Genomic DNA, 24,896 nt, shown 5'->3' on the forward strand with positions numbered 1-24,896 from the left:
TTCAGCCCTCAATCGCTCTCCACGGTCCCAGAATGGAATACGGAGACCCAAAGTGCACACAGTGCTCCAAGTGAGGCCTCGCCAGTGTGTGAGATGGTCTGAGGAAATCCTCTCTTGACTTGTACTCTGCAAATCAGGGAGGGCGCCATACATCAGAGGTCCCCCACCTCCAGTCCTGGAGGGCCACAGAGGCTGCAGGTTTTCATTCTCACCCTTATCTTAATCAGTGACCTGCTAATTAACTTCGTTTGAATTCATTTCAATTGCGTTGCTCTTGAAGACTTGGACTCCTTAAGTGTTTCTTTTTCCTTAATTAGCAGCCAAACAATAATGAGATACAAAATGAGCCAAAACAACTGCTGTCCATCATACAATATCTGAAAATAAAGAAAGATGAAGGTCTCAGGAATAATCGATCTGCTCAGGTCCCCAAAACATCTTAAAAGTGCTCTTAGAAAACAAAAAATCCACAATGTCGGACATGTCTGCTGTGGGACAACGAGAGCAGCCAACAAGCCATGGAGTTAAAGAACGCGTTTAATTAACGACAAGACTCGGCACCTCATTAAGCAACTGCTGGGAGTTTGAGGCCCTGACTTAGGTGGTCTTCTGTTGGCTCATTCACTTCACATTTCACTTCTGTTTGGGTGCCATTTAAGGAAAGAAATGAAACAATTCGGGGGAACACATCTTAAAAAAAAAAAAGGTCAATTAAAATTAATTCCAAAGAAGTTAATTAGCAGGTCACTAATGAAGAAAGGGGTTGGAATGAAATCCTGCAGCCTCTCCGGCCCTCCAGGACCAGGACCGGAGATGGGGGACCCCTGATGTATGGCGCCCTCCCTGATTTGCAGAGTACCAGTCAAGAGGGGATTTTCTCAGGCCATGTCGCACACTGGCAAGGCCTCACATCCCATTAGCCTTTCCATCTCTTCTCCGCCATGTTTGGATGTAGACAGTGACGAGCCCACAATGGCCCCCAGGTCCACCACATAAGGCAGGGGGGTGTTGAACTCCGGACCTGGACGGCCACAGAGGCTGCAGGTTTTCATTCTCACCCTTATCTTAATCAGTGACCTGCTAATTAACTTCTTTTGAACTAATTTTAATTGACTTGCTCTTGAAGACTCAGACCCCTTAATTAGCAGCCAAATAATAACGAGATACAAAATAAGCCAAAACAACTGGTGTCCATCATACAATATCTGAAAATAAGGAAAGGTGAGGGTCTCGGGAATGTTGATCTGCTCAGATCCCAAAACATCTTAAAAGTGCTCTTAGAAAGAGAAAATCCACAATGTCGGACATGTCTGCCACTGCACAACGAGAGCAGCCAATTAACGACGAGACTCTGCGCCTCATTAAGCAACTGCTGAGAGTTTGAGGCACTGACTTAGGTGGTCTTCTGTTGGCTCCCTCACATCACGTTTCATTTTTGTTTGGGTGCCATTTAAGGAAAGAAATGAAGCAACTCAAAGGAACAAATCTTAAAAAAAAAAAAAAAAGTCAATGAAAATTATTTCCAAAGAAGTTCATTAGCAGGTTACTAATGAAGAAAGGGGTTGGAATGAAAACCTGCAGCCTCTCCGGCCCTCCAGGACCGGAGTTGGGGGACCCCTGATGTATGGCGCCCTCCCTGATTTGCAGAGTACAAGTCAAGAGGGGATTTCCTCAGACCATCTCCCACACTGGCGAGGCCTCACTTGGGGGTCTCCGTATTCCAAACAAGGAAAGACCAGAGACAAACAACGAGGCTGATTTGGGACCGCGGAGAGCGAATGAGAGCTGAAGTCGTAACGTGATTGAAGTGTTTAAAATTCCAAAAGGATTCACCTCGGTGGAGTGCAGCTGTTACACCCTGAAACGAGCTCCTCAACAAGGACCGAGGGACGCGGATGGGCTCAAACCTCCTCACACACTGGCAAGGCCACATATCCCATTAGCCTTTTCATCTCGTCTGTACCACGTTTGGATGTAGACAGTGACGAGCCCACTATGGCACTCAGGTCCATCTCATTAATGGGTGCTGCCACATTGTGTGGCCAAGTCCTCCACCGCTCTCCAGAGTCCTCAATCAGCCCGGCTGCTCTTCTCAGGACTTCTTCTCACACTACGGAGTCTTTTGTGTCATTTTTGAGACCAAGACTAATGCCCCAGATAGTGTATTTCATGGCTTCAGCATAACCTCCATGACACCCCGTGCTCTCCACCTCAGGGTGGCTACATGTCCTTGATTAATGTTCTCCATATTTGTGCTAATAAATCTTTTATTTATAAAGGGACACTGCTTTTGGTATCGTGAGCCAGGGGTTTATGCTGCCCCCTTTTGAATAATCAGCTTGGAAATTCTCCCAACTTGGAATTTAGATTTTTTAATTTATGGCTCACTCCAGTTGTGTTCGGACTTGCAGAACTCTTGAAACCCAAAACAGGCTTCACTTCAAAAAGTAGGCCGGGACCCTGAACTTGGCCTTCATTGAAAGCTGATGACCTGAAATGTTCTGGAAATTCCAAAATCATTTTAGGTAACGGCAACCTGGTGGGCAAGATAGCCCACAGTAATTAAAGCCCCGCCCCTGCTAATTCATTATTAAGGGGGAGTTCTTAGTTAGGTCACAGAGTTTACTGTGTAATACAAGGGGACTCAAAAAGATTCACCCAATAAGGGATACGTGCTGTGAGACGGGACACCGCAGCCGTGAGGCGCCTAGTAACCAATCACATAGCAACTGAATGAGGGGGTGTGGCATAGCGGGTCCACTCGTGCTTTAAAGAGGGGGTGTGGTCATGTGGCCAGAGCAGTTCCCGGGTGGTCCTCGCTTATGTGCACAGATGAGGAGTCGTCCACATCCGTAATTGATGCTGGGGGCTGCTAATCGCAACGTCCCTCCATCATATAGTAGGAGCGCATGTGCGGGGAAAGGAAAGAAAAGAAAAAGTGAACGGAGGTTAAGGGAGAAGGCAGACTGAGGACAATTTAGGATCGCCAATGCACCTCACCTGTATGTCTTTGGACTAAGAGAGGAAACCCAGGCAGACACGGGGAGAACATGCAAACTCCACGCAGGGAGGACCCGGGAAACGAACCCAGACGGGTCTCCTAATTGTGAGGCAGCAGCGCTACCCACTGTGCCACCGTGCCGCTCATTAACAGTTCACTGCATTGTTACAAGTTAAATCACTTTGACGTCAGAGAAATCTTTTTGAATCCCCCTGTAGAGTAATAATAATAATAATAATAATAATAAATTCTTTGCATTTATATAGCGCTTTCCTCACTACTCAAAGCGCTTAGCAATTGCAGGTTAAGGGATTCGAACCAGCAACCTTCTGATTGCCAGTGCAGCCCAGAGTAGGTGAGGCTGGCACAGGACACATAGGAGGACAGCGTGACAGCAGTGAATGACAGCCTGGTTCAAGGGGACAGTGGGCTTACATCAAGGAGCGGCTCTGCCCTGTTTGAAGGGGTGATGGACGGGTGGGCAGAGGAGCTCAGACAGGAGTCACCCGTGGATAACGTTGTGATCTGCAGTGAGAGCAGACAGCAGGGTGGGTCGAACTGGAGAGAAGGGGAATGCAAGTCAGTGGGAGCAAAGATGGAGTCCATGTGAGTGAATGAGAGGGAAGGTAATGGAAGGGTACGACTGCAAGGAGCAGAGGTGGTGAAGGGAGACAAACTGAAACAGTCCAGAGCATTAGAGAGTGCGGCCGAGAGGTGAAGAAGAGTGTGCAGAAATAGGGGGACTGGCTAGAGAAGACTGGCAGGAGTGAGTTGTGACAGAAGAGGACCTGCAAGAGTGAAAGGGAAGGTCTAGAGAACGGTGGGGAGACCAGTCATGTTGCGTGGTCTGGGTACCGTGGCACCGACCAAAAGACAAGGAGGCAGAGCTGGAGGTGGCATTAGAGTGACAAAACAGCTATGACAGTTTGGTGACAGAGTGAGAGAGGCCAGATTGAGATGGTCGGGCAGAGGGGAGAGATGATGGGGGGCATCAGAAAAAGAATGTGGGAGGATGGAACTGCCCGGCAACAGGAGGAGAGGAAGGCCGAAGAGGAGGGTTATGGACGTGTTGGGCAAAGGCGGATGATCTGCTGTGGTGACACCCCCCACCCCAAAATGGGAGCAGCCAAAGCAAGAAGATGAAGACGACGAAGAAGATGGTGTGATGATTCCAGTGCTGATTGTCTATTCTAAGGCCAAACGCTGCCCGCGTTTACTTCATCTTGGCGTCTGCAAGCCACCCTGCCCATTTCTTGATTTTCTTTCAAGTCCTCATTGAAGCCTTGAGGCCAACGTTCTGAAGTGAAAGCTTTCTTGAGAGCCCTGCAAAATGTAACACAATTGGGGTGGGCTTCCAAATTCAAAAATCAAAAAATGAAGTCAAATCCCCAAGAAGCCCCTGCAGGTGACGCACGCGGACGCCCACTGGCACTGAAAGCAACACAAGCGAGGCCCGTCCAGCCGCAACCTTTGACGCTACGAGAGCCGCTGGCGTCCACAGAAGCTCTGCCCGTCGTGCCCTCATTTTAAACCTCTGGGGTCAGTTTGTTAGTCTTCTTCATCCGGCAAACGTTACGCATCATCAGATCTACCATCAGACGGGGTCCCTAATGAACACCCAGCTGAGAAAAAGTAAGGGGGGCACCACACTCACAGCTCGTACTTACTTGGCAAAGCCGATGAAGTCTTCGTGATTGGTGTTGATGTAGGACAGCTCGATGTCGATCAGTAGTAGAACCTGTGGGGACAGCAGATAAATAAGCAAAAGGCCATTTCAATGGTGGTGTGAGGCTGAGGGCTGAACACTCAACAGTTCAACATCAGGCCCACGTGCCACTGGGTTTGACACGGAACTTTCCAGAAGCCGAACGTCGTGGACTAGCGACTTGCAAATCAAAGAGAAAACGGGACATGAGAGAAGCCCCCCTGCTTGGCCAGTCTCACCTGGTCTTTGGTCCGGCCTTCCCGTTCCCTCACGTGTTGTGTGACAATGCGCTCCGTCTCCTCTCGTAATCGTGGATATGAGCCCAGCTGGAAAATGGGGGGAAAAAACAAAAAAGAGAACAGAAAGAGACAACAGCTATGCAGGCGAGGCCTTGGATGATGGTGGCATCTGCTGCTAAAATGGCAAATCCAGTCCGAGGTGCGAAGATTACAGAGGCCTCTGCTCACGGTCAGACACGATACCTGGAGTTAGCCGAACAGGTCGCCCCTCAGGCACGGCTGCTGCTTGGCTCTTTGCTCAAAACGCACCCAAGGGAAGATAGAGGGGTGAACGCCAGGAATGTACAGTAACTGACAGGGGCGGCTTTACAGAAACCCGGCAATCCGGAGCGCCAAAGATGCCAATCAAGTGGAAAAAGGGAATGTGTAGTCGAAAGCTGGCACAGCCCTACTGTAAAGTCACGTCCGACGCCACTTACTGCGACACTTACACGGCCTTGAACTCCCTGCCACAACTGAAAATGGGCAAGGCCTTGACGCACTGGGCGCCACCTTTGATTATATAAGTGGGAGAAATAATAAAAATGCCAGTCACCTGACCTAAGAAGTGCTTCTCATGTCAAAGCTGCAGAAACAAACGGCAGTGAAGGCCGAAGTCCAGGCCCATCGATTTAACGCAGAGAGCCGGTGCAGAGTCGCTGCTCAAATCACTTACGTCATCAGAGCTCAGAGTAAAGAATCGGCAGACAGCTTCCGGGATGAAGGGAGCCTTCTGAAAGTGACACTTAAAGCCCTTTATTAAATCATTTGTATCATATATTGTATTATGACACTCCTGCATTATATGATCTGTCCTTATTAATACCAGGATATCGTGTGACATTATAATAAAATACAAAAAGATGAAATACCAGCAAACTAATTCAACTACTTTAACATACTATACTATACTACAATATAATTCAATATATAATCTATCTTTATAAAAGGACATGTATGTCTGTGAAGCCGGCATCATTCTAAAATTCTGTAGTAATGAAATGCTTAACATTTGACATTCCAACACATAGCACAACTCAAACATTGACACAGCTTTTACAAATCCCATACCTCTTGGCAACATAACAGAGACATACTTATTGCATTAATCATTCCAACACATGGCGTATCACAAACATTTAGTAATAAAATGCATTACATTTATGATTCCAACAGATGGCGCTTCAAACATTATTAGAAATAAAACGCATTGTTTGTCATCCAACAGATGGCGCATCACAAACACTAATACTGCTTTTACGAATCCCATACCACTTGGCACATAACAGAAACATATGTATTGCATTTGTCATTCTAACAGAAGGCGCAACACAACCATTTGCAGTAATGCATTTTTATTATGACACGCCATCTGTTGGAATGATAAATGCAATGGATTTTATTACTACACACATTATAAAATACCTTCCAGGAGATGGTGCACTGCAAAACATTAATGTTGTGGCACACAATTGCCAGACAGAACAAGGGGTGCGCACAACTGTGCTGGAAAGTCAACGCGCAGTCACTAAATTTCACAAGTCTTTTAAATTGATATGGCTTGACGATAAGATCAGCAACAGCTGTCGGCAAGTCTCACATACCCTATGACTAGAAGTCACATAATATGACATCAGCTTAACCCAACATTGCTGGTGTTTATTGTGCATAAGTTACTTTAATATAAAGAACATTAATTTATATTATATAGTACTGTTCTAAGGCAGGTTGAAGTCTAAGTGATCAAGAAAGACCTTAGCATTAAGTGCAGTGCACCATGAAATGCCTGTATCTCTCTTGTATGCCATTTGGTATGGAATTTGCAAAAGGAGTGTTAATGCGCCATCTGTTGGAATGTCAAACGCAATGCATTTTACTACTATAAATATTTTGATGTGCCAATGCTAGAGACATTGCAACCGGACGGACCCACAGACACTTATCCTTTTATTACGGTAGATGATATCATCTGTTAAAACACTAAGATCTGTGTGTCCGGTCCTTCTGAGTGTTCTGATTGGTTAATTCGACTTTGATGTGACTGGTCAGTTTAGCTTTGGTGATGTGGAAGTGTGAGCGTGAGATGCATGAGGAGGAGTAACAGCGCACGCTGAGAGAGTCACCTGCAAGGACAGAAGGTACAAGGCGTGAAAGGCACTTCGCAAATAATGGCAGAGTCGTCGGACAAAGACGGAGATATATGTGCGTAAAGAGCATTCGTTAACACTTGGTTCTTGATTTGTTCATGTGCAGCCAGGCCTTCAAAAGAAAGTGTAACCAACCCGAATATGGCGGAGCACACAAGAGGCGCCACCCCTGCAGACCCCCACCTCCCATTCTCCGGGAATCCCTTACCGGTTTAGCAAGCTTCCCAGCCAATCCGCTCTCTCCATTTGCTTATCGTGTGAGCACCGAGGCAGTGACCATTGATCCCCGTGTTCAGACTGGATCGACCAACTTTTAACAAACCCACTGCCCAATACCCAACCCAAAACCACATGCACAATAAGCACAAAAGCTCACAAAGAGAACCAGGAATGGTGAGAAGAGACAGAAGGGGGAAAGAAGAGGAAGAAAGGGGGTAGGACGGACGTTTCCAGGTCATGTGAGTCTGACAAAGCAAATGACAGGACGGTTAACAGCTGCAGCGCGTCACCTGGGGGCTCGCTAGACCTCTAAGAGCAATACCCAATTTAGAAATGGTGTGGAGGGGCAGGGGGGTGTCCACTATTAAGAAATCCTTGTATCTACAACCAGACCTGGAGATTATTATGGGTGTCTTGGGGTGAGAGCCACCAGCAAGTGACACAGATGTCACCAGGCTGGATGCCAAAAGTCAAAGGGCAAAATGTGGGACAGGAACTGTGGAGTGCTGGACAAAGGGAGTTCAACAGCCAAGAAACCGGACCACCACCTTCAAGACTGAAATGCCCCTCTCAATGGTGGCCCACAAGCTGGCAGGTCCTGAAAGAAGATTCAAGCTGGCAGTGCTTTGACAAGTGGAGGCTGGGATGGATTAGTGTGAAGAGGCAAAGGCACTATATACTGGAAGACTGTAGGCCTTAGGGGGACATGCATGCCCATCACACCCTCACAGGAAAACCAGTGAGACATAAGACCGGCTAGTAAGAAGGCAAAGTCTCAGAGGTAGCAGCGGCTCAATAAAAAACCCTGTTTCCCACTTTAATTCAGGTGGTCCCGACTCACATACAATGCATCTCCCAATCTTAACGTTTCTCCATAAACCTCCTCAGGCAAGGAACCAAACCGTCCTGTCTGCAAGATGGACCCCCTAATGGAACTTGAGAAAGAAGGCGGGGGTAAAGTGACCAATTCCAGGTGGGCAAAGCTAGCAGAGGCTTACCCAAAAAAAAGACTCCAAGCTGGAATTAAGGGGTTTCTACAAAGTACTGACCTAAGGATCTAAATAGGTCTAGGAATGGGGGGGCGGGGGGATTTCAGTTTTGACTCATAAGAAATTTCTAAACCTTATTATGGGCTATAGAGTGTTGGGTGTACAACACAATGAAGTGTGCTGACAGTGAGGGGCTCTGAATGCTTTCTGGACCCCCAAACTGCAGGTACTACCACCCTACTCGGCTTCAGGTGTTTGACACGCTATAAGAATAAACACCTGAACACGCGGGAGGAGGCCATTCAACCGAATTCGCTGCTTGCTTGATAATCGGAACAGCTAAGAGATTATATCGATATAGCTTATAGATTATAAAAGGATCTGCGGACTCCAACCGAGTATTTAAAATTGGCCCTCCGACATGAAACAACGTACCCCAGGCCCGCCGAGAGACTCCATTTTCACGGCTGATACTCAGATCCTCGTTCTCAAAGTCTCCTTAAGACTCATCTTGAATTGGATCGTTCAAACTGACTTTGGGGTCTTGTTCACTTTAAATCAGACTGGGGTAGGGGGGTGCCTTGGAAAGGTAAAAAACTGCCCGGGTAACAAACCCAAATCGAGACCCTCCAACACAAGGAGAGCAGGAGGAGGAAACAGGAAAACAAAACACCGCTAACTGCCAGATAACAGGAAGGTCCCATGAAACTGTCCCTTTCTGCCAGCGACAGGACACCCCAATCAAAACGAAAAGAATTTTGGAGACCCCCCCTCCCACCACCCCCAGCTCATTCACAGGAGGCTATCAGGAGGCCTTGCCCCGCCCCACCCTGCCTTGCCCCGCCTCCCCTCGCCCTGCCACAAGACAATATGGAGGTAAAAAAAAGCATTAATTGTGACATGAACAGTGTGTTCGTTACCTTGCCGGCACACTTTCGGATTAAGCTCGTCAGCTCGGAGATGACAAGATCGATACATTTCAAACACGGCTCTTTCAGCTTCACAATCTGTTTTTTCACAATGGCCTCAAATGCCATGTCAGGGGTAAAGAGCCCCGTTCTGCATGCGGGGTTGGAAGGGTGGTGGACAGGGAGGGAGTGAGAAAAAAAAAAAGGACGAGACGTGTAAAAAGAAGGGAGACAAGAGAAGAGGAGAGGAGAGGAGAGATTGTGACAAAACAAACTCCAGTTAGTCATCAAGTCATGCAAAGAATAAACTCCAAAACTACAAGAAAGCAACCGTCAGCATGCAGTCTACAGTAGAAGGTTTGCTTCACCGAGTTCTCAGCGCAGCCTCCAGCTAAATCTCTACAAGTCTTGTTCACGAGGGGGGGCCATGGGGGGATATAAACTCGGCCTCCTCTTGCTTCTCCAACCCCCCCACCCTCATCCTGTCAGCATCACTCCTGCTGACAAAAACAACTGGAGAAGCAAGTATGGAGGTCGACCCCCCCTCCACCACGGACCCCCACCCCCTAATTGAAGGCTAACGACTCTAGAAATGCAAGCTAGTCTAAGGAGGCATCGCGTTCCCCCACCCCAGCCTTCCCCCACTACACAGGCGACTGGATGGTGCCCATACTGTGCAGAGGACGCCCTGGAAGGAAGCTGAGATTTGAGCGAATGTGGGGTTGGCATCAGGTGCCATCTTTAAAGGGGTCGTCGTGAGCTCTTAGGGCAGCTCGTTCCTGCTTCGGGAGTGTAATCAAAGCATTACAATTTATTCCACTGAGGAAAACTCCGGAACAGGCGAATATCAGACGGTCTTTGGATTTCCTCTTTTTGTGGCCTTTGGGGTCTTCTTGGTATGGAGTTTGGGGTTTTTCACATCTTTCACCAACCACACAACACACTGCTATGACTTCAGGGTCTATCAAAGCTACACTAGACAGCGAGGACACGACCCATCAACAACCCTCTGATGGGGCAACGGAACAACTGGGTCCCATTACTCCAAGAGGACATCCGTCACGGAGTCCACGGAGTTGAGTTGACGGAGATATATCATCATCTACGACAAGTGGAGATCAGATGGCTTTTGGGATTCCTTGTATGGCACGCGGGTTCCTCTTTGTAGGGGCGTTGGGGTTTTTCAGATCTTCACTTTCACGTCGACTCACCAACTACATAACACATTGGTAAGATTTCGTGGCCAGTCAGCTCTTGACATCCTGGCAATGCTACACAACTAGAAAGTGACGGCAGGACTAGTCAACACTCCACCAAAGGAGCCATGGTGGACAATTACCATAATGGAGTCCAAGGAGCCAAGCTGAATGGAATACTTCAACTCCAAAACAATAGCCATGATGGAGTCAATCAAGATTACTCTTAGGGTCCATTGTGAAGCGCATCAAAGACTGGTTTGCATTATCTCAGGAGGAAGTCAACCATGGCCTCCATGGAATGACTGGGACATATGACCCCAAGTGGGCATCCATCACTGACCCCATATAATGAACAATTTATGTTATTTTTAGAAGTCACCCATTATGAAGCCTATACAGAAGGTCATTTGTGATGCAAACAACAGGAAATCCATTATGGAGACCAAAGAATGACCGGTTCACACTTCTTCACAAGAACATCAATACACATTACTTCTAATGGACATCCACCATTGATCTCATGTAATGAATAACTTCACATCACATCAAGAGGCCATAACATAACCTCCATTACATCCACCATTTTAAAGATCACAGAAAGACAGGTTCAAATTTGTTCAAAAAGAAAGTAATTGTGGAATTCATAGAAAGACTGGTCCACATTCCTCAAGAGGGTCTTCTAGCATGGCAAACATAAAAGGAGTGATTTGCTCAAGAGTAGATCCATCATGGGGCCCAAGGAATGACTGCTTCACATCACTTGAACAACATCCATCATGGGATGCATTAATCCATAAGGATGTCCACTGTGGAGTCAATACGCAATACTTCTAAAGGGTACCCATCATGGCTGGCTCACAATACTCCCAGAACATACCCATCATGCAGTACAAGGAATAAACGGACCACACTTCCACAAGTGGACATCCACAATGGATTCTCTGTAATAATCTGTTCTTGTTACCCCTAGAAGACATCCATCATGGATTCCAAGGAATAACTGACACACTTTTCCCCCAAAAGGGCATCGATTATGGATCACAATGGTTCACAATTCTCCAAGAAGACATCCATCATGGAGTCCAAGGGGTATCTGTGACAAATGAAACCATGAAGGAGTCCATACACATTACTTCAAGAGGCTTATATTATGGATCTCAAAGACATCCATCACGAAGTCGCACATTGCCACACATTTACCCCAATACTGTATCCATCATGGATCCCAAGTAATGAACACTTTACATTAGTTCTAAAGGACACTCATCCCAGAATCGAAGAGAGGAGCTGAACAGGATCTCCCAAGGTGAGACCCATCATGGATCCCATGTAATGAACAGCTCACAAAACTCCAAGAGAACATCCACGATGGAGTTGATGGACTAACTAGCTGACATGCGCTTTGAACATCACAGGGTCACTGGCCCAAATTACCTAAAGAGAGTATCAAACACGCAATCCACGGCAAGACCAGGGCACATTACTCTATGAGGACATTCATGGTGGAAGAGACAATGGGGCTGACAGACGTTTGTTCCAAAGTACACACACTGGGGGGGTTGGAATAACTGACTCAAGTTCTACCAGTAGAGTGGTCCATCCTGAAAGAATTGGCCATCATGGTCCACGTTCATCCAAGATGGTATCCACCATGGAGGACGTGAAGGTTCTTAGGTGCACCTACTCTCTGTATCTAACTAGCTGGTTTAGACCTTCTTCTTGCTATCCCGGTGACCCCTAACCCTAACGTGGGCTCCACCCTTTGTCTGGCTGCTCCTCCTACTTCCTTCCACAGCAAGACCCTCCGCAGCAGCATGCAATCCAGGCAGCAAGTCAAGCAGGCGCTCCACCCGCACCCTGACGAGGCAGCATTCCAATACCTTGTTGCTACACTGCCTGACCGTATTGATCAGCTCCTGAATGACCAGATCGATACATTTCAAACACGGGTTTTTCAGCTTTATTATCTGCTTTTTCACGATGGCTTCGAAAGCGAGGTCCGGCGTGAACAGCCCCGTTCTGAACACGCAAGTGAATGGCGGGAGGGATGGGAGGGAGAGGAAGAAATGAAAAAGACGTCACATTCTGAGCCCTCAAAGCTCGGCACATAACACCAAAAATACAATGACTGTCCCGTAGATTAGAGACGTTAAAGTTATTAATAAAAATACAAAGACAGGAACGGGGTAAATGGAAAGACTTAGGGGGCTTGTGGGAAGAGGGCAATTAGAAAGCATGCACATTAGCACCTTTATTCTTATACAGCACCCTGCAAACATTTACAAATAAAACGAGACACGTCATTGGACAAAACACAACGCTGGAAAGAAATGATTAGTGTTAAGACAGAAATTCAAGCCGACGTCCCCATAAATTGAAACATAGCATGGATGCCAGCCTGTAGCTGCAAAGACAAAGAGAAAAGTTCTCATCAAGCAAATTCTCCAAATAGCAAATAAACACATAAATTACAATACTAAAAAAATGTTAGTACAAATGTATGTAACATGAAGGATGTGCTTGCCCAAGTGCCCGGGATGGTGAAGAAAAAGGCATGAGGGGGACCCAAGCCTGGGTAGGAAGGAAGAAAGAAAAGAGGAGCAAACAGGGACAGAATGTCGTCATTCCAATGTGGGCTGATGGGCACCACTAGGGGGCAGTGTGCACTGTGTGTGTGATGGGAAACATCGGAAAGATCAAGGAAGTAGGCATCACTTGCGTCCTAAAGACCTGGGTAATCCTCTCCTCTGTATAGCAATTTTGTGTATATACAATAAATATATTACTATATATAAAATCCAACTTCTGTCTCTATGTCTGCCTGCCTTCATGAACTACTGCACAGATTTAGATTGGGTTTTTCTCTAGAATTTGCTTCAACATTCCGGTTGATTTTGCAACTTCTCTCATCACAGTTCGCTTGCGGTACCGATTTATCTGCACGCATTCCGAGAAAGATGCAGCGGGCCGAGGGGAGGGGGGCCCTCCTCACTCATGCGCCAGCCTCGGGGATTTACATCGGGTTTTTTTTTCCCTAGAATTTGCTTGAACATTCCGGTTGATCACACTAAGAATCATAGTTTACTTGCAGGAGTGATATATTTGCGCTAATCCGAGACAGAGGCTGCGGGCCGAGGGGAGGGAGAAGCGCAACGTCAGGAGTGGGGAGCCGGGCTACCTCTGCGTTTTGGAGCGGACCTCGCCTCTACTACACGGGGGAAGCAATGGGGGCCGGCTAGTGTGTATAAAATTATATATATAATACTACATTTTATTTATATAGCACCTTTCCCATGCTCAAGGCACTTTACAGAGTTTAAGAAAGAATTATTAATTATTAAATAATAATTAGATACTTATGGGGAAAAAAAATTATATATATATATATATATATATATATATATATATATATATATGTATATATAGAGGGTGAGTCAAAATTATGTTAACATTGGGATGGCAGAAACAATTTATTCACAAAACATACTTCATATGTGCACGATGTTTTACAGGAATGTCTCAACCTGTTCACCATCATGTTTAACACACGTACCATATGTGGCACACAAATTGTCCACAAAAATTGTATATAAGTCTATACATAGCAGAATCATTAGTGTTAACATAATTTGATTCACCCTATATATATATTTGTCACACACGTGCGCATAGGAGGCAGCTAAAGGGCTCAACTGAGGGTAATTCCACATTAGACCAGAGGGTGGCAGAGCGCAATAACCCTTTTTCTCTCTCTCTCTCTCCTGCAGAACAGTTATGGGAAATCCCATCTGGCTCTGGTGACGTCATTTCCAGTTTTGGGGCCAACGACATCACTTCTGGCCCCAATGACGTCTCTTCTGGTCCCGATGACCTCACTTCCTATGTCTCACCATAAAACTGCCATTTTGCTTCATCCACTCAGTTCTTTTTTGGATTTGAATCTGTAAGCATCTCGCCTTTAATTGCCTTCTTTGAGTTTGGGGCTGGGCTGCCTGGGGTTAGGCCTGTTTATGGGTTCCAGACTACAGGATCACTGGTCTAGTTTAGGGAATTTCAAGGCCTGCACTCTTTTTGCTGAGCTTATGTGGGGAAAATCATAGCATAGGTAAAGCAGATCAGCTGGGCCAGTGACAGAGTGTTAATTAATTAATGAGCTGACCAATTAAATTGAAGGTCTGAAATGATGCGTTAGAAAGGAGGAGCAAACAGAAAGAAGGGGTAGAGTGCATGTCAGGGCCCTCCTATGCGTAACATCAAAGTGGGGGGCACTTGTACACCTAGACGCGGTCATTAAGATAAAATACTTCAAAAATCCACTGTTAGGTAAACCATGTAGAGAATGAGGGCACTGAAAACAAGAGCAACCCTGCCAACAAGCGGACGTCCTCCTGAAATTTCACCCAAGGAAAGGAGAATAATAAAAAATTTAAAAGGTGATCCTAAAATAACAGCAGAGATGTAGAAGCTGCACTTGTAGGAGTGATGAACAGATGAATAATTGGGAGAAACCTTAATAAAAATGCCAGCCATGGAACAATCACCTGGGAGAAATCCAAAAAAAAGGACCAAGCTGGCAGAGACCCTCAGGAAAGGCCAGTTCTGAAGTCTACTCTAAGGACAGACAAGCCTAAAATTGAACTCTCTGTGCACAGCAAAAGGGAGCCCACACGGCCTACCACTAAACAAAACCCAACTGGGGGTCCTTGTATGGCACTGCTTTGATTCCTCTGTCCCTGCGCAACTTGGCATCACTGAGTGAATCGTGAATTTTGAGAAACAGCAAGGAAATCTTCAGGAGAAAGTCAGAAAACTGAAACTGAACACAAAGTGGATGCTTCAAGAAGACAACGATACCAAAAATCCACGTTAAGTCGTCTAAAGAAGAACTGACTGCGTGTCCAGGAACATCCCAGCCAACAGCCTGAGCACAGCCCTACTGAAATGCTGTGGTGGGTCCACAAGAGGGCGCTGCTCATGAGTGACACCCTTCACACCTCACAGTGCTGGAGGAAGGCGGCAAGAGGTTAAGAACTGGGCATAGTGGGGCAATGGTGCCACAAGGTGTTAACTGCCGAGGGGTCACTACAGTACTTATGGGGATTCGTTACATACCACAGTCGAGTAAGTTATGCGCTCAGATCCACTTTTGTGGGTAGAGGGTCTTGATTAGGATATTTATTCTTTATAGTTACAAGTTTTGGTTCATATAATTATCTAAAACAGGGGTCCTATCTCCGGTCCTGGAGGGTCCCACTTGCTGCAGGTTTTCATTCTAACCCTTTTCTTAATAAGTGACCTGCTTTTGCTCCTAATTAACTTCTTTTGAATTCATTTTAACTGACTTGCTATTGAAGACTCAGACCCCTTAAGTGTTTCTTTTTCCTTAATTAGCAGACAAACAATAATGAGATACCAAATGAGCGAAAACAACTGGTGTCCATCATACAATATCTGAAGATAAAGAAAGATGAAGGTCTCAGGTCCACAAAATATTTTAACAGAGCTCTTAGTAAAGAGAAAATCCACAATTTTAGAACTGTCTGCTATTGTACAATGAGAGCAGCAACAAGCCATGGAATTAAAGAATGAGTTTAATTAACGACGAGACTCGGCGACTAATTAAGCAACTGCTTAGAGTTGAAAGTGCTTGGAGTTTGAGGCCCTGACTTAGTTGGTCTTCTGTTGACTCCCTCACTTCACGTTTCATTTCTGTTTGGGTGACATTCAAGGAAAGACATTAAGCAACTCAAAAGAACGATCAGGGGAACAAATCTGAAACAACAATTCAATAAGAGGAAAGGGATTTAATTAGCAGAAACAAAACTGGTCACCAATTAAGAATAGGGTTAGAATGAAAACCTGCAGTCACTGTGGCCATCCAGGAACAGAGTTCTAAAATAAAAGACCACCTTGAAGGCTCCACAGACTTTCCAATGTAAAGTGTGGCTGGCCCAAACCAACAGTGTGATCTCAGGCTGGAAAGTGCAGCCCAGATCTGGGGGGTGAGAATAAGCTTAGGAAGGGCTCAACTGTAACTTGTCACCTGTGGTCAGACAACACGGTCCCGTTGCTGAGTAGGAGACCACGTGCCACCCTGGGAGGCACTTTGATGTGCTGTCATACCATCATGGCCTTATTCTTTCCTTCTTTTCCAGGGCCTTGGCTAGCAGGGCCCCAATTCTGGGCTGCCTCTTCCAGTCTGAGCTCTGACTGCTCTACCCTAAAGCCAACAGTCCCACAAGTCATCAGGAATGGAAACATCTGGGAGTATACAATAAACAGCGGGAGTCGGAAAACAATCAGCAACAAAAAATAAATAAAAAATGGACAAAGAACTGCAAGAGGACTCCACAGTCAACAAATGGGGGTGGGATAAGCCCAGTTTGGGAATCGACGACCAGGAGTGCTGGCCGCTGCTAAGATCTCCATTTGCCTGCTGTCCCAAGGAGATGCACATCGAGTTTCTACTTGCCTGACTCCATGAATGTTCTTAATTGCATAGCTGATCTCCCTCCGCAGCTCCTTCTCATCAAATTCCATCTGTCAAAAAGAAAAAGCAAAGCGAGTAAAACCAGTGTGGCCATCGTGAAAACAAATCAGTCCGGCCAAGACCCCGAATGCTGAGGTGTCCATTAACCGATACTCACACATCCACATCTCTCCTTTAAAACAAGAAAAATTAACAAAGCAAACTCTGCAGTAGGCTTCAAAGTCAAAGCCGAAAACAAGAACTCCGCTTTCAGCCCCCATACAAAGACGGAACAGGCGGCCCCCATCTGAAGCGCAGTCTTTGGTGCCTTGCTGGTCACATCCCGGAGTTTTCCTCCGTTTCTCCCTCTTGTGTGGCATTTTGGAAAATGTAAGTTAATGGAGTTTTGAACTTTAGGCCAGTTTTGTCAATTTTGGGGACCCTGACAGGCTGAAGTCTCCTGGTGGTAGTTGGGAGTGCGCTGGACTGGGTGAACCTCTACTGGGATGTCTTGGCCTGCTTTTATGTTCTCATGGGGGTCTCATTTCCGTTTGAGACAGGGCAGCCCCTCACCACATTTCACACTGATGTCTTCATGTGGGTACGTGGTGCCCATTTCACTACATACCTGCTACATGAACAATTCAGCCTTAGTTTCTATACAGCAGCACTGTGGAGTGTCATCCTTCAAGTGATTTATATTTATTTGTTTACTAACTAGGGGGCTTCGCTAGCCAACCCCCCTGCCTGCGCTATGTGCCAGCAGCTTCGCGTCTATTCAGTTCACAAACACCAAATCTTTTAATTTTCGCAGATACGCCTCTTCACTGTGAAGAAACACTACTTCACCCTGATGGCAACACGAATTAGACAATCTACAAAAGTCTCTGACTTAAAGTTTAAATCTGAACAATATCTACATACTTCTGTCATATCACCGCTGTCCATATATTCGTTACCTTTTCGTCAATATCGCATTGAATTTTGATTCCGTGTTTGGACTCTCATTGTGACAACACAAAGTATGAGTGAATATCGTTTCGTTCTCTCTACACAAACTGTGTCTGACAATAGCATTCACACAAATGAGAATTGATTGGACCGTGTGCGTGGCTGTAAATGTTTTAGATGTGGGCGGGACTTTTCCAAATCTCTTTGCATAAAGTCGTGTCTCGCGGGGCTTGAAGTTTCCTCTCGCGGGATTTCACTTTCACCAAACAACAAATCTTTTAATTCTCACGGCTACGCCTCTTCACTGGGAAGAAACGCTACTTCTCCCCTGATGGCAACACGAATTAGACGAACTACAAGTCTACGACTTAAAGTTTAAATCTGAACAATATATTTGATTCGCTGTTCCGTTATTTCACCGAGTAACAATTTCCGTTTGTTTGCGCTAATGCGACCTTTACTATCCTTTGAGACTTTTGAATTTTCCTACTTTCATTATCTCTAACCTGCTCTGCATGTGTGTCGAGCCAGCAGCTTTGAATTCTTTACGACGTTCTACTTTGTCTTCTACTCTTTGTCTTTTATTTCCGTGGTTAAATCTCTTGGCACAAAGTCTCGTCTCGCAGGATGTGAAAGTCGCGTCTCGTCTCTCTTCCCAAGACTTTTTTTTTTTATTATAATAGGGAGATTTACTTTTTTAACGAGAGCAATGGCCTCCTCCTCAGTGTCCTGCCCTGGACACCACGCCTGCTCAATGTTTCACAAATGTAAGACAGAGTTTGGGGACCAACTTTGGGGTGATGATACTCATTTTAAATGAGCAACCTGAGTGACAAAATATTTGCATTGTCTTATTTTATTTATCATGTGCTGTGGGGTACAAAATATGTACATTTTGGTTTACATTTCTATTATATTTTGTTCAAGACAAAACAACAAATGAACAAAATTCAGGACACATCAAAGCATATCCTCTTCCCAGTTGTACCTCACTTTTAAAACAGCTGTTCCAATAAAGAAAGGAAGACATGCTGGTGCCCAAGGCTATTAATTAGTTTATAATCTGGGCATCTGGGACAACAAGAAGCTAAATGATTTTACAGCCTGGGAAAGGAAGACATGACGACACCTCAGGCAACAGCAAAAAAACTTTTATCGGTTGGGAAAACGGACAGTGAATTCGTTCATCATATTGACAGCCAGCCAATCAGAATATCTAACAATCACATCTTGCAAAACCCCCAAGAATATACCTCGTCTGAAGAGCGACATAGGAGGGAGGAAGAAGAAGGGACGAAGACGTCAGAAGAGAACAGAGCGATGTCAACGTGCAGCCGTTTCCATCTGATCGTCAGAAAAGCATCATGAGCAACTACGAGTGCGAGATCACACGCTGCCTGCGCTATTCATCTTTGTCATCTTTAACTTTTTTGTAAGCTATTTCTAAAGACTATATATCTCCAGACTTTACTATCAGCCCTATTTTCTATTATTCTTTGTTCTACTGGTATTATTATTATTCCTGTCATAAATACCATGCTCTGCGGTGGGCTGGCATCCTGCCCGGGGTTTGTTTCCTACCTTGCGCCCTGTGTTGGCTGGGATTGGCTTCAGCAGACCACCGTGACCCTGCAGTTAGCATATGGGGGGTTGGATAATGGATGGATGGATAACTTATCACGCTACTTTCAACTTTCTATGCTTTGTTTAATGTCGATAGAGTAATTGAAGTAATAAGGTTGATTTCTTTGAGCACCCGGTGCAGCCGGAGGTTTGCCATGCGCTCTGTGCTGCCAGGTTTATTAAGGCTGAGGGTGCGAAATTTGACTGCAGCGCTGAAATCTCAGCTCGGCCATTTCTGTAGACAGGCAAACGCCCCAAAAATACAAACAACCCAAATAATAACTGAAAACCCGTGTCCAACTGCCCACTGTGCCTCGTTTCCACTCCCTTCTGTGTTACCCCGCTCCTTTCAGATGTCCCCTGCACCATCCGATGGGTTCATTTGTTAGCAGTGGCACAGCCCACAGAGGGGCACAGCCAAAAAAACGGGTGCAAAAGTGGCCATACCTTCACAAGTTCAAACGGAAACCGTTCGTGAAAGATTCGGTTAATCCTGGCTCCTCCGGAAAGTTCCACGGTGTCCACCTGATCACCTGACCCTTCAATTCGCTTCTCAAAGTCCACTCCAAACTGTTGGACCATCCTTGTAAAAGAGAGGACAGCGAAATACAATTGAAAATAAGAAAAATACGTGGTAGACAGACAGACAGACAGAGACAGACAGATGTAAAAGGCACTACATAATAGATAGCCAGACAGAGAGAGGTGAAGGGCACCATATAATAGAGAAGTCAGAAAGAGAGATATAGATGTGAAAGGCACTCTATAATAGACAGACAGATACAGTATCTCACAAAAGGCAGTACACCCCTCACATTTTTGTAAATATTTTACTCTATCTTTTCATGGGACAACACTGAAGAGACGACACTTTGATACAATGTAAAGTAGTCCGTGTACAGCTTGTGTAACAATGTCATTTTGCTTTCCCCTAAAAATAACTCAACACACAGCCATTAATGTCTAAACAGCTGGCAACAAAAGTGAGTATGCCCCGAAGTGAAAAATGTCCAAATTGTGCCCAGATAGCCATTTTCCCTCCCCGGAGTCATGCGACTCGTTCGTGTTAAATTTGGTGGCATCGCTCTCACACTCTCTCATACTGGTCACTGGAAATTCGACATGGCACCTCATGGCAAAGAACTCTCTGAGGATCTGAAAAAAGAACTGTTGATCTACATAAAGATGGCCGAGGTTATAGAAAGATTGCCAACACCCTGAAAATGAGCTGCAGCCCGGTGGCCAAGACCATCCAGCGACAGGTTTAACAGGCCTGGCCACAGTCGACCAAAGACGCGGAGTGCCACATGCTCAGCGTCATATCCAGAGGTTGTCTTTTGAAAATAGACGTATGAGTGCTGCCAGCATTGCTGCAGAGGTCAGCCTGGCAGTGATCAGACCATACGCCCGCCGCACACTGCATCAAATTGGTCTGCATGGCTGTCGTCCCAGAAGGAAGCCTCTTCTAAAGATGATGCACAAGAAAGACAAGCAGACTACGGACTTGGATTACTGGAACCATACCCTGTGGTCTGATGAGATCAAGATCAACTTATTTGGTTCAGATGGTGTCAAGCGTGTGTGGCGGCAACCAGGTGAGGAGTACAAAGACAAGTGTGTCTTGCCTACAGTCAAGCATGGTGGTGGGAGTGTCACGGTGTGGGGCTGCATGAGTGCTGCTGGCACTGGGGAGCTACAGTTCATTGAGGGAACCATGAATGCCAACATGTACTGTGGCATAGTGAAGCAGGGCGTGATCCCCTCCCTTCGGAAACTGAACATGATAACGACCCCAAACACACCTCAGAGACAAACCATTGAGGGTAAAGGGGCTGGACTGGCCAAGCAGGTCTCCAGACCTAAACCCTATTGAGCATCTGTGGGGAAGGTGGAGGAGCACAAGGTCTCTAACATCCAACAGCTCCGTGATGTCGTCATGGAGGAGTGCAAGAGGATTCCAGTGGCAACCTGTGAAGCTCGTGTGATCTCCATGTCCAAGAGAGTTAAGGCAGTGCTGGAAAATAATGGCGGCCACACAGAATATTGACACTTTGGGCACAATTTGGACATTTGTCACTTAGGGGTGGACTCACTTTTGTTGACATTAATGGCTGTGTGTTGAGTTATTTTGAGGGGACAGCAGATTGACAAGCTGTACACGGACTACTTGAAAAGACAGAATAAAATATTTACTGAGATACAGTAGATGTGAATGGCACAATATAACAGATAAGACAGTGGTGAAGGGGACGATTATACAGAGACAGAGAAAGGCAGGCAGCTCTCAAATAACATCAGTCTGATAAGGTAACGCGTCAGAATTGCAGTCGTCACTTGGCTGGTAATAATAATTGACTTTAAAATTAAAACACATCTTCAAACTATGTGCAGAGATGAGTCCTGTCCATTCCAAGACCCTTAAATCCTAACCAGTGACAGACGAGTGACCCCAAACCCCGTGTGTCGAGGGGCCGGGTAGTGCCCGTCTAGCGGTCAGGACAGGTCTGGACGGCTGCTTTTTGTCGTTTCCTCAGCAGAGGGTGAGGTGAGGTGAGCTGTAGGACACCAGAGGACTCACTGCAGCAGCGCCTTAGTTTTGCGGGTCGGGTCGTCGGGTCGGAAGTTCTTGTACTCCTCCACCTCCTTCTCCATGGACAGCAGCTGGCTTTGCAGTTTACTGCGCAGTGCGGGGAGCGTCTCCCGAATGTGGTTGGTCAGTTGCTGGAAGAGACGGAGAGAAGAGTCACGTTAACGCGCTTCCATCAGGATACACACGCAGAGAATCCTTCATTTCATTTTGGCTTTCACACCCTATAAATAGCCAAGTACAAGTTTAAATATTTAAGCAGCAAGACTCACGGCCTGCACGGCGTTTTGTGAGAGGCGCAGGCTGCCGGGGCTGCAAATCTACTTGAGGATAAGAAGATGAGTGCGGTGGTCTCCTTTATCTTGTACATATAATTGGCTTACAGATTAACGGCGTGTCTGGGTGGCCATGACAGACGGGCCCCTTTTACACTGCATTGTTTCAGCACAGTGGCAGAGAGCCGCTTGTGTCGAGGGTCTTGTATGAAATGGTGACATGACCAGGATTGGGGGACACTATACACTAATACAGCCCCCTTAATAAAAGTGTGTGATGAAAACGTTTGAATCCGACTAAATGAATGAACACCGGGGTTTTTATTTGCACACAACCCACTGGGCATGGAAGGTGGGAGGTGAAACACCGTTGGGATGGCAGACTGGTGAGGTGACCCCATATTTAAGAGCCAGGGCCAGAGGAGTGTGCGTCCCACCAGCAGAGGTCCGAATATGCAAGGGGGCTGCAATGAAGAATCCATCCAATGGCTGAGCCAAACTTGCTACATGTGTTGGGAAAAGCCTACGACTGTGCCCCTCGGCATGCGTTCTGGGGTCTGTCACATGAACAGAGCGGTTAACTCATGACGTCAAATCAGATTTCTGATGTTACACCACACATACACCCTCCTTCCAGGCCTTTGGGGTATTTCACACACCTCAGGACCACCAGACACAACCTAAAGTGACCGAATCGTCAGCTGTATGCCCAAAATATGAAGAAAGCCAGTCTGTGCACCTGGGCACAAAACAAGGCACAAGCTCACCTGGTTCAGGGTCTTCTGAAGGTGGGGGGTCCCCAAGCGCTCAGCTAAATGTCTGTAGGCTGGGTGGGACAAGAAAAACTTTCTTTCTGCTGACAGTGCGGCGCGGATGTCCTTCCTTCCATCAATGTCCTTCTGACTCCGGTTCACCACTCCGATGTACCCTAAAGATAAAGATGGCCGAGGGTGAAGCAGCAGACGGGCACAACCCTGCAGTAGCCTGGCGAGGACAAAGTGCCAACGATGGCTACGGCAAACGTTGAGCATCTGCTGAATTTTAAATGCAAGGCGAAGGCCGTCTGCAGGCATTTTATTTAACTTACTGTAGTTAAAGCAGAAACCCTGAAGACCTTCAAGAACCTCAGACATCTCACAGCTGAAAGAATTCAGTGAGGATGAGGAGGAGGATGAGAGAGAAAGGCCTTCCGAGGGGGCAACACCAGCTTTCCAGCCCGGGGGGGGGGGGTGGGGGTGGACCAGCACTTTCCACAGATGGAAATTACATTTACTTACCGTACATTTTCACAGGACTGCATCTATTATCTAGTTCCTTTCACATTTACTTGTGCATCTCGAATATAGTGTCTTTCAACTGACAGGTATGAAAGGTGTGGAAATAACCGTTAAAATTATTGCTCCCTTGCAGATAAGCAGATATGAAATATAAGAGACACACCTGTTTACATAACTATAGCTATAAAGCGCCTCTCCCATCTATCTGTCTACTATGTACAGAGGGGGATAAATTAATATACAGACAGAGAGACAAGAAAGAAAGAAAGAAATTTGGTAGCAGGAATAGACAGCTAGATTGATAGACAGACAGACTGACAGGAAAGGAGCTATACAATAGATTGAATTTGGTATAGTCAACAGGATTAGACAGACAGACAGACATTTTAGTATAGTCGTCAGGATCACAAAGTACACAGACAGAAAAATTGGTATAGTTGGCAGGACTAGATAGCTAGATTGATAACAAACAGACAGACCGACAGACAAGCTGACAGAGAGAGACAGGAAAGAAGCTATAGAATAGACAGACAGATATTCATTTTAGCATAGTCGGCAGGATCACAAAATTACATAAATAGACAGACAGGTAGAGAGAAAGAAAAAAATGGTATAGTTGGCAGGACTAGATAGCTAGACAGATAGACAGACAGACAAGCAGAAAGAGGGAGAAAGAGAGAGACGGGAAGGAAGCTATATAATAGATAGATATTTATTTTAGTATAGTTGGCAGGATCACAAAATTACATAAATAGACTGACAGACAGATTAAAAAAAACAATTTGGTATAGTTGGCAGGATTAGATATCTAGATAGCCAGACAAACAGAAGAGACAGGAAAGGAGATATATAATAGACAGACAGACAGATAATTGTAAAAAAAAATATATATATATATAATAATCACACAATAGAAGTGGATGAAGGCACTATATTACAGACAGACTGACAGATTTTTACTGAGCCTGTGGGTACCTCAGTCCATAAACACCAGGACAGACAGACAGACAGACAGACGTCACATCCGGGGATGACTGCAGCCTCAGCCAGCATCGTGAGCTTCCTGGGCCACCACCATCAAGTCGCGTAACGCCATCCCTCTTCCTGCCTTAACACTGAGATGGAATGTTTGAGGTTTTTTTTTTTCTTTTTTTTTAGGTGGTCCATTAAGTCTTCTTTTCTGAATTTGCAGGCCTAGTTGCCAAGTTTCCAGGGCACACTCCTGCCTTCCACCCATGACTATTCAGTTTCATGTACTAATCAACATT

At 45.9% G+C, this 24,896-nt stretch overlaps 1 protein-coding gene across 5 annotated transcripts in view; it reads right to left on the reverse strand.

Moving 5' to 3' along the window:
- dnm2a (dynamin 2a) overlaps positions 1–24,896 on the reverse strand; it is a 77,168-nt gene that overhangs the window by 32,870 nt on the left and 19,402 nt on the right. For 3 of the 5 annotated variants that reach the window (XM_039772494.1, XM_039772497.1, XM_039772495.1), the window contains exons 6-12: positions 23,119–23,279; positions 22,068–22,210; positions 19,937–20,072; positions 16,919–16,986; positions 12,327–12,465; positions 4,946–5,032; positions 4,669–4,739 (exon numbers count right to left, since the gene is read on the reverse strand). In XM_039772494.1, coding sequence (XP_039628428.1) covers positions 4,669–4,739; positions 4,946–5,032; positions 12,327–12,465; positions 16,919–16,986; positions 19,937–20,072; positions 22,068–22,210; positions 23,119–23,279 — 805 coding nt within the window. Of the gene's footprint in view, positions 1–4,668; positions 4,740–4,945; positions 5,033–9,259; positions 9,399–12,326; positions 12,466–16,918; positions 16,987–19,936; positions 20,073–22,067; positions 22,211–23,118; positions 23,280–24,896 lie in introns of all 5 variants that reach the window. The other 2 variants (XM_039772498.1, XM_039772496.1) reach the window with 1 other exon arrangement.

Source organism: Polypterus senegalus, chromosome 12 (genome assembly GCF_016835505.1).
Source record: "Polypterus senegalus isolate Bchr_013 chromosome 12, ASM1683550v1, whole genome shotgun sequence".
NCBI lineage: Eukaryota > Metazoa > Chordata > Cladistia > Polypteriformes > Polypteridae > Polypterus > Polypterus senegalus.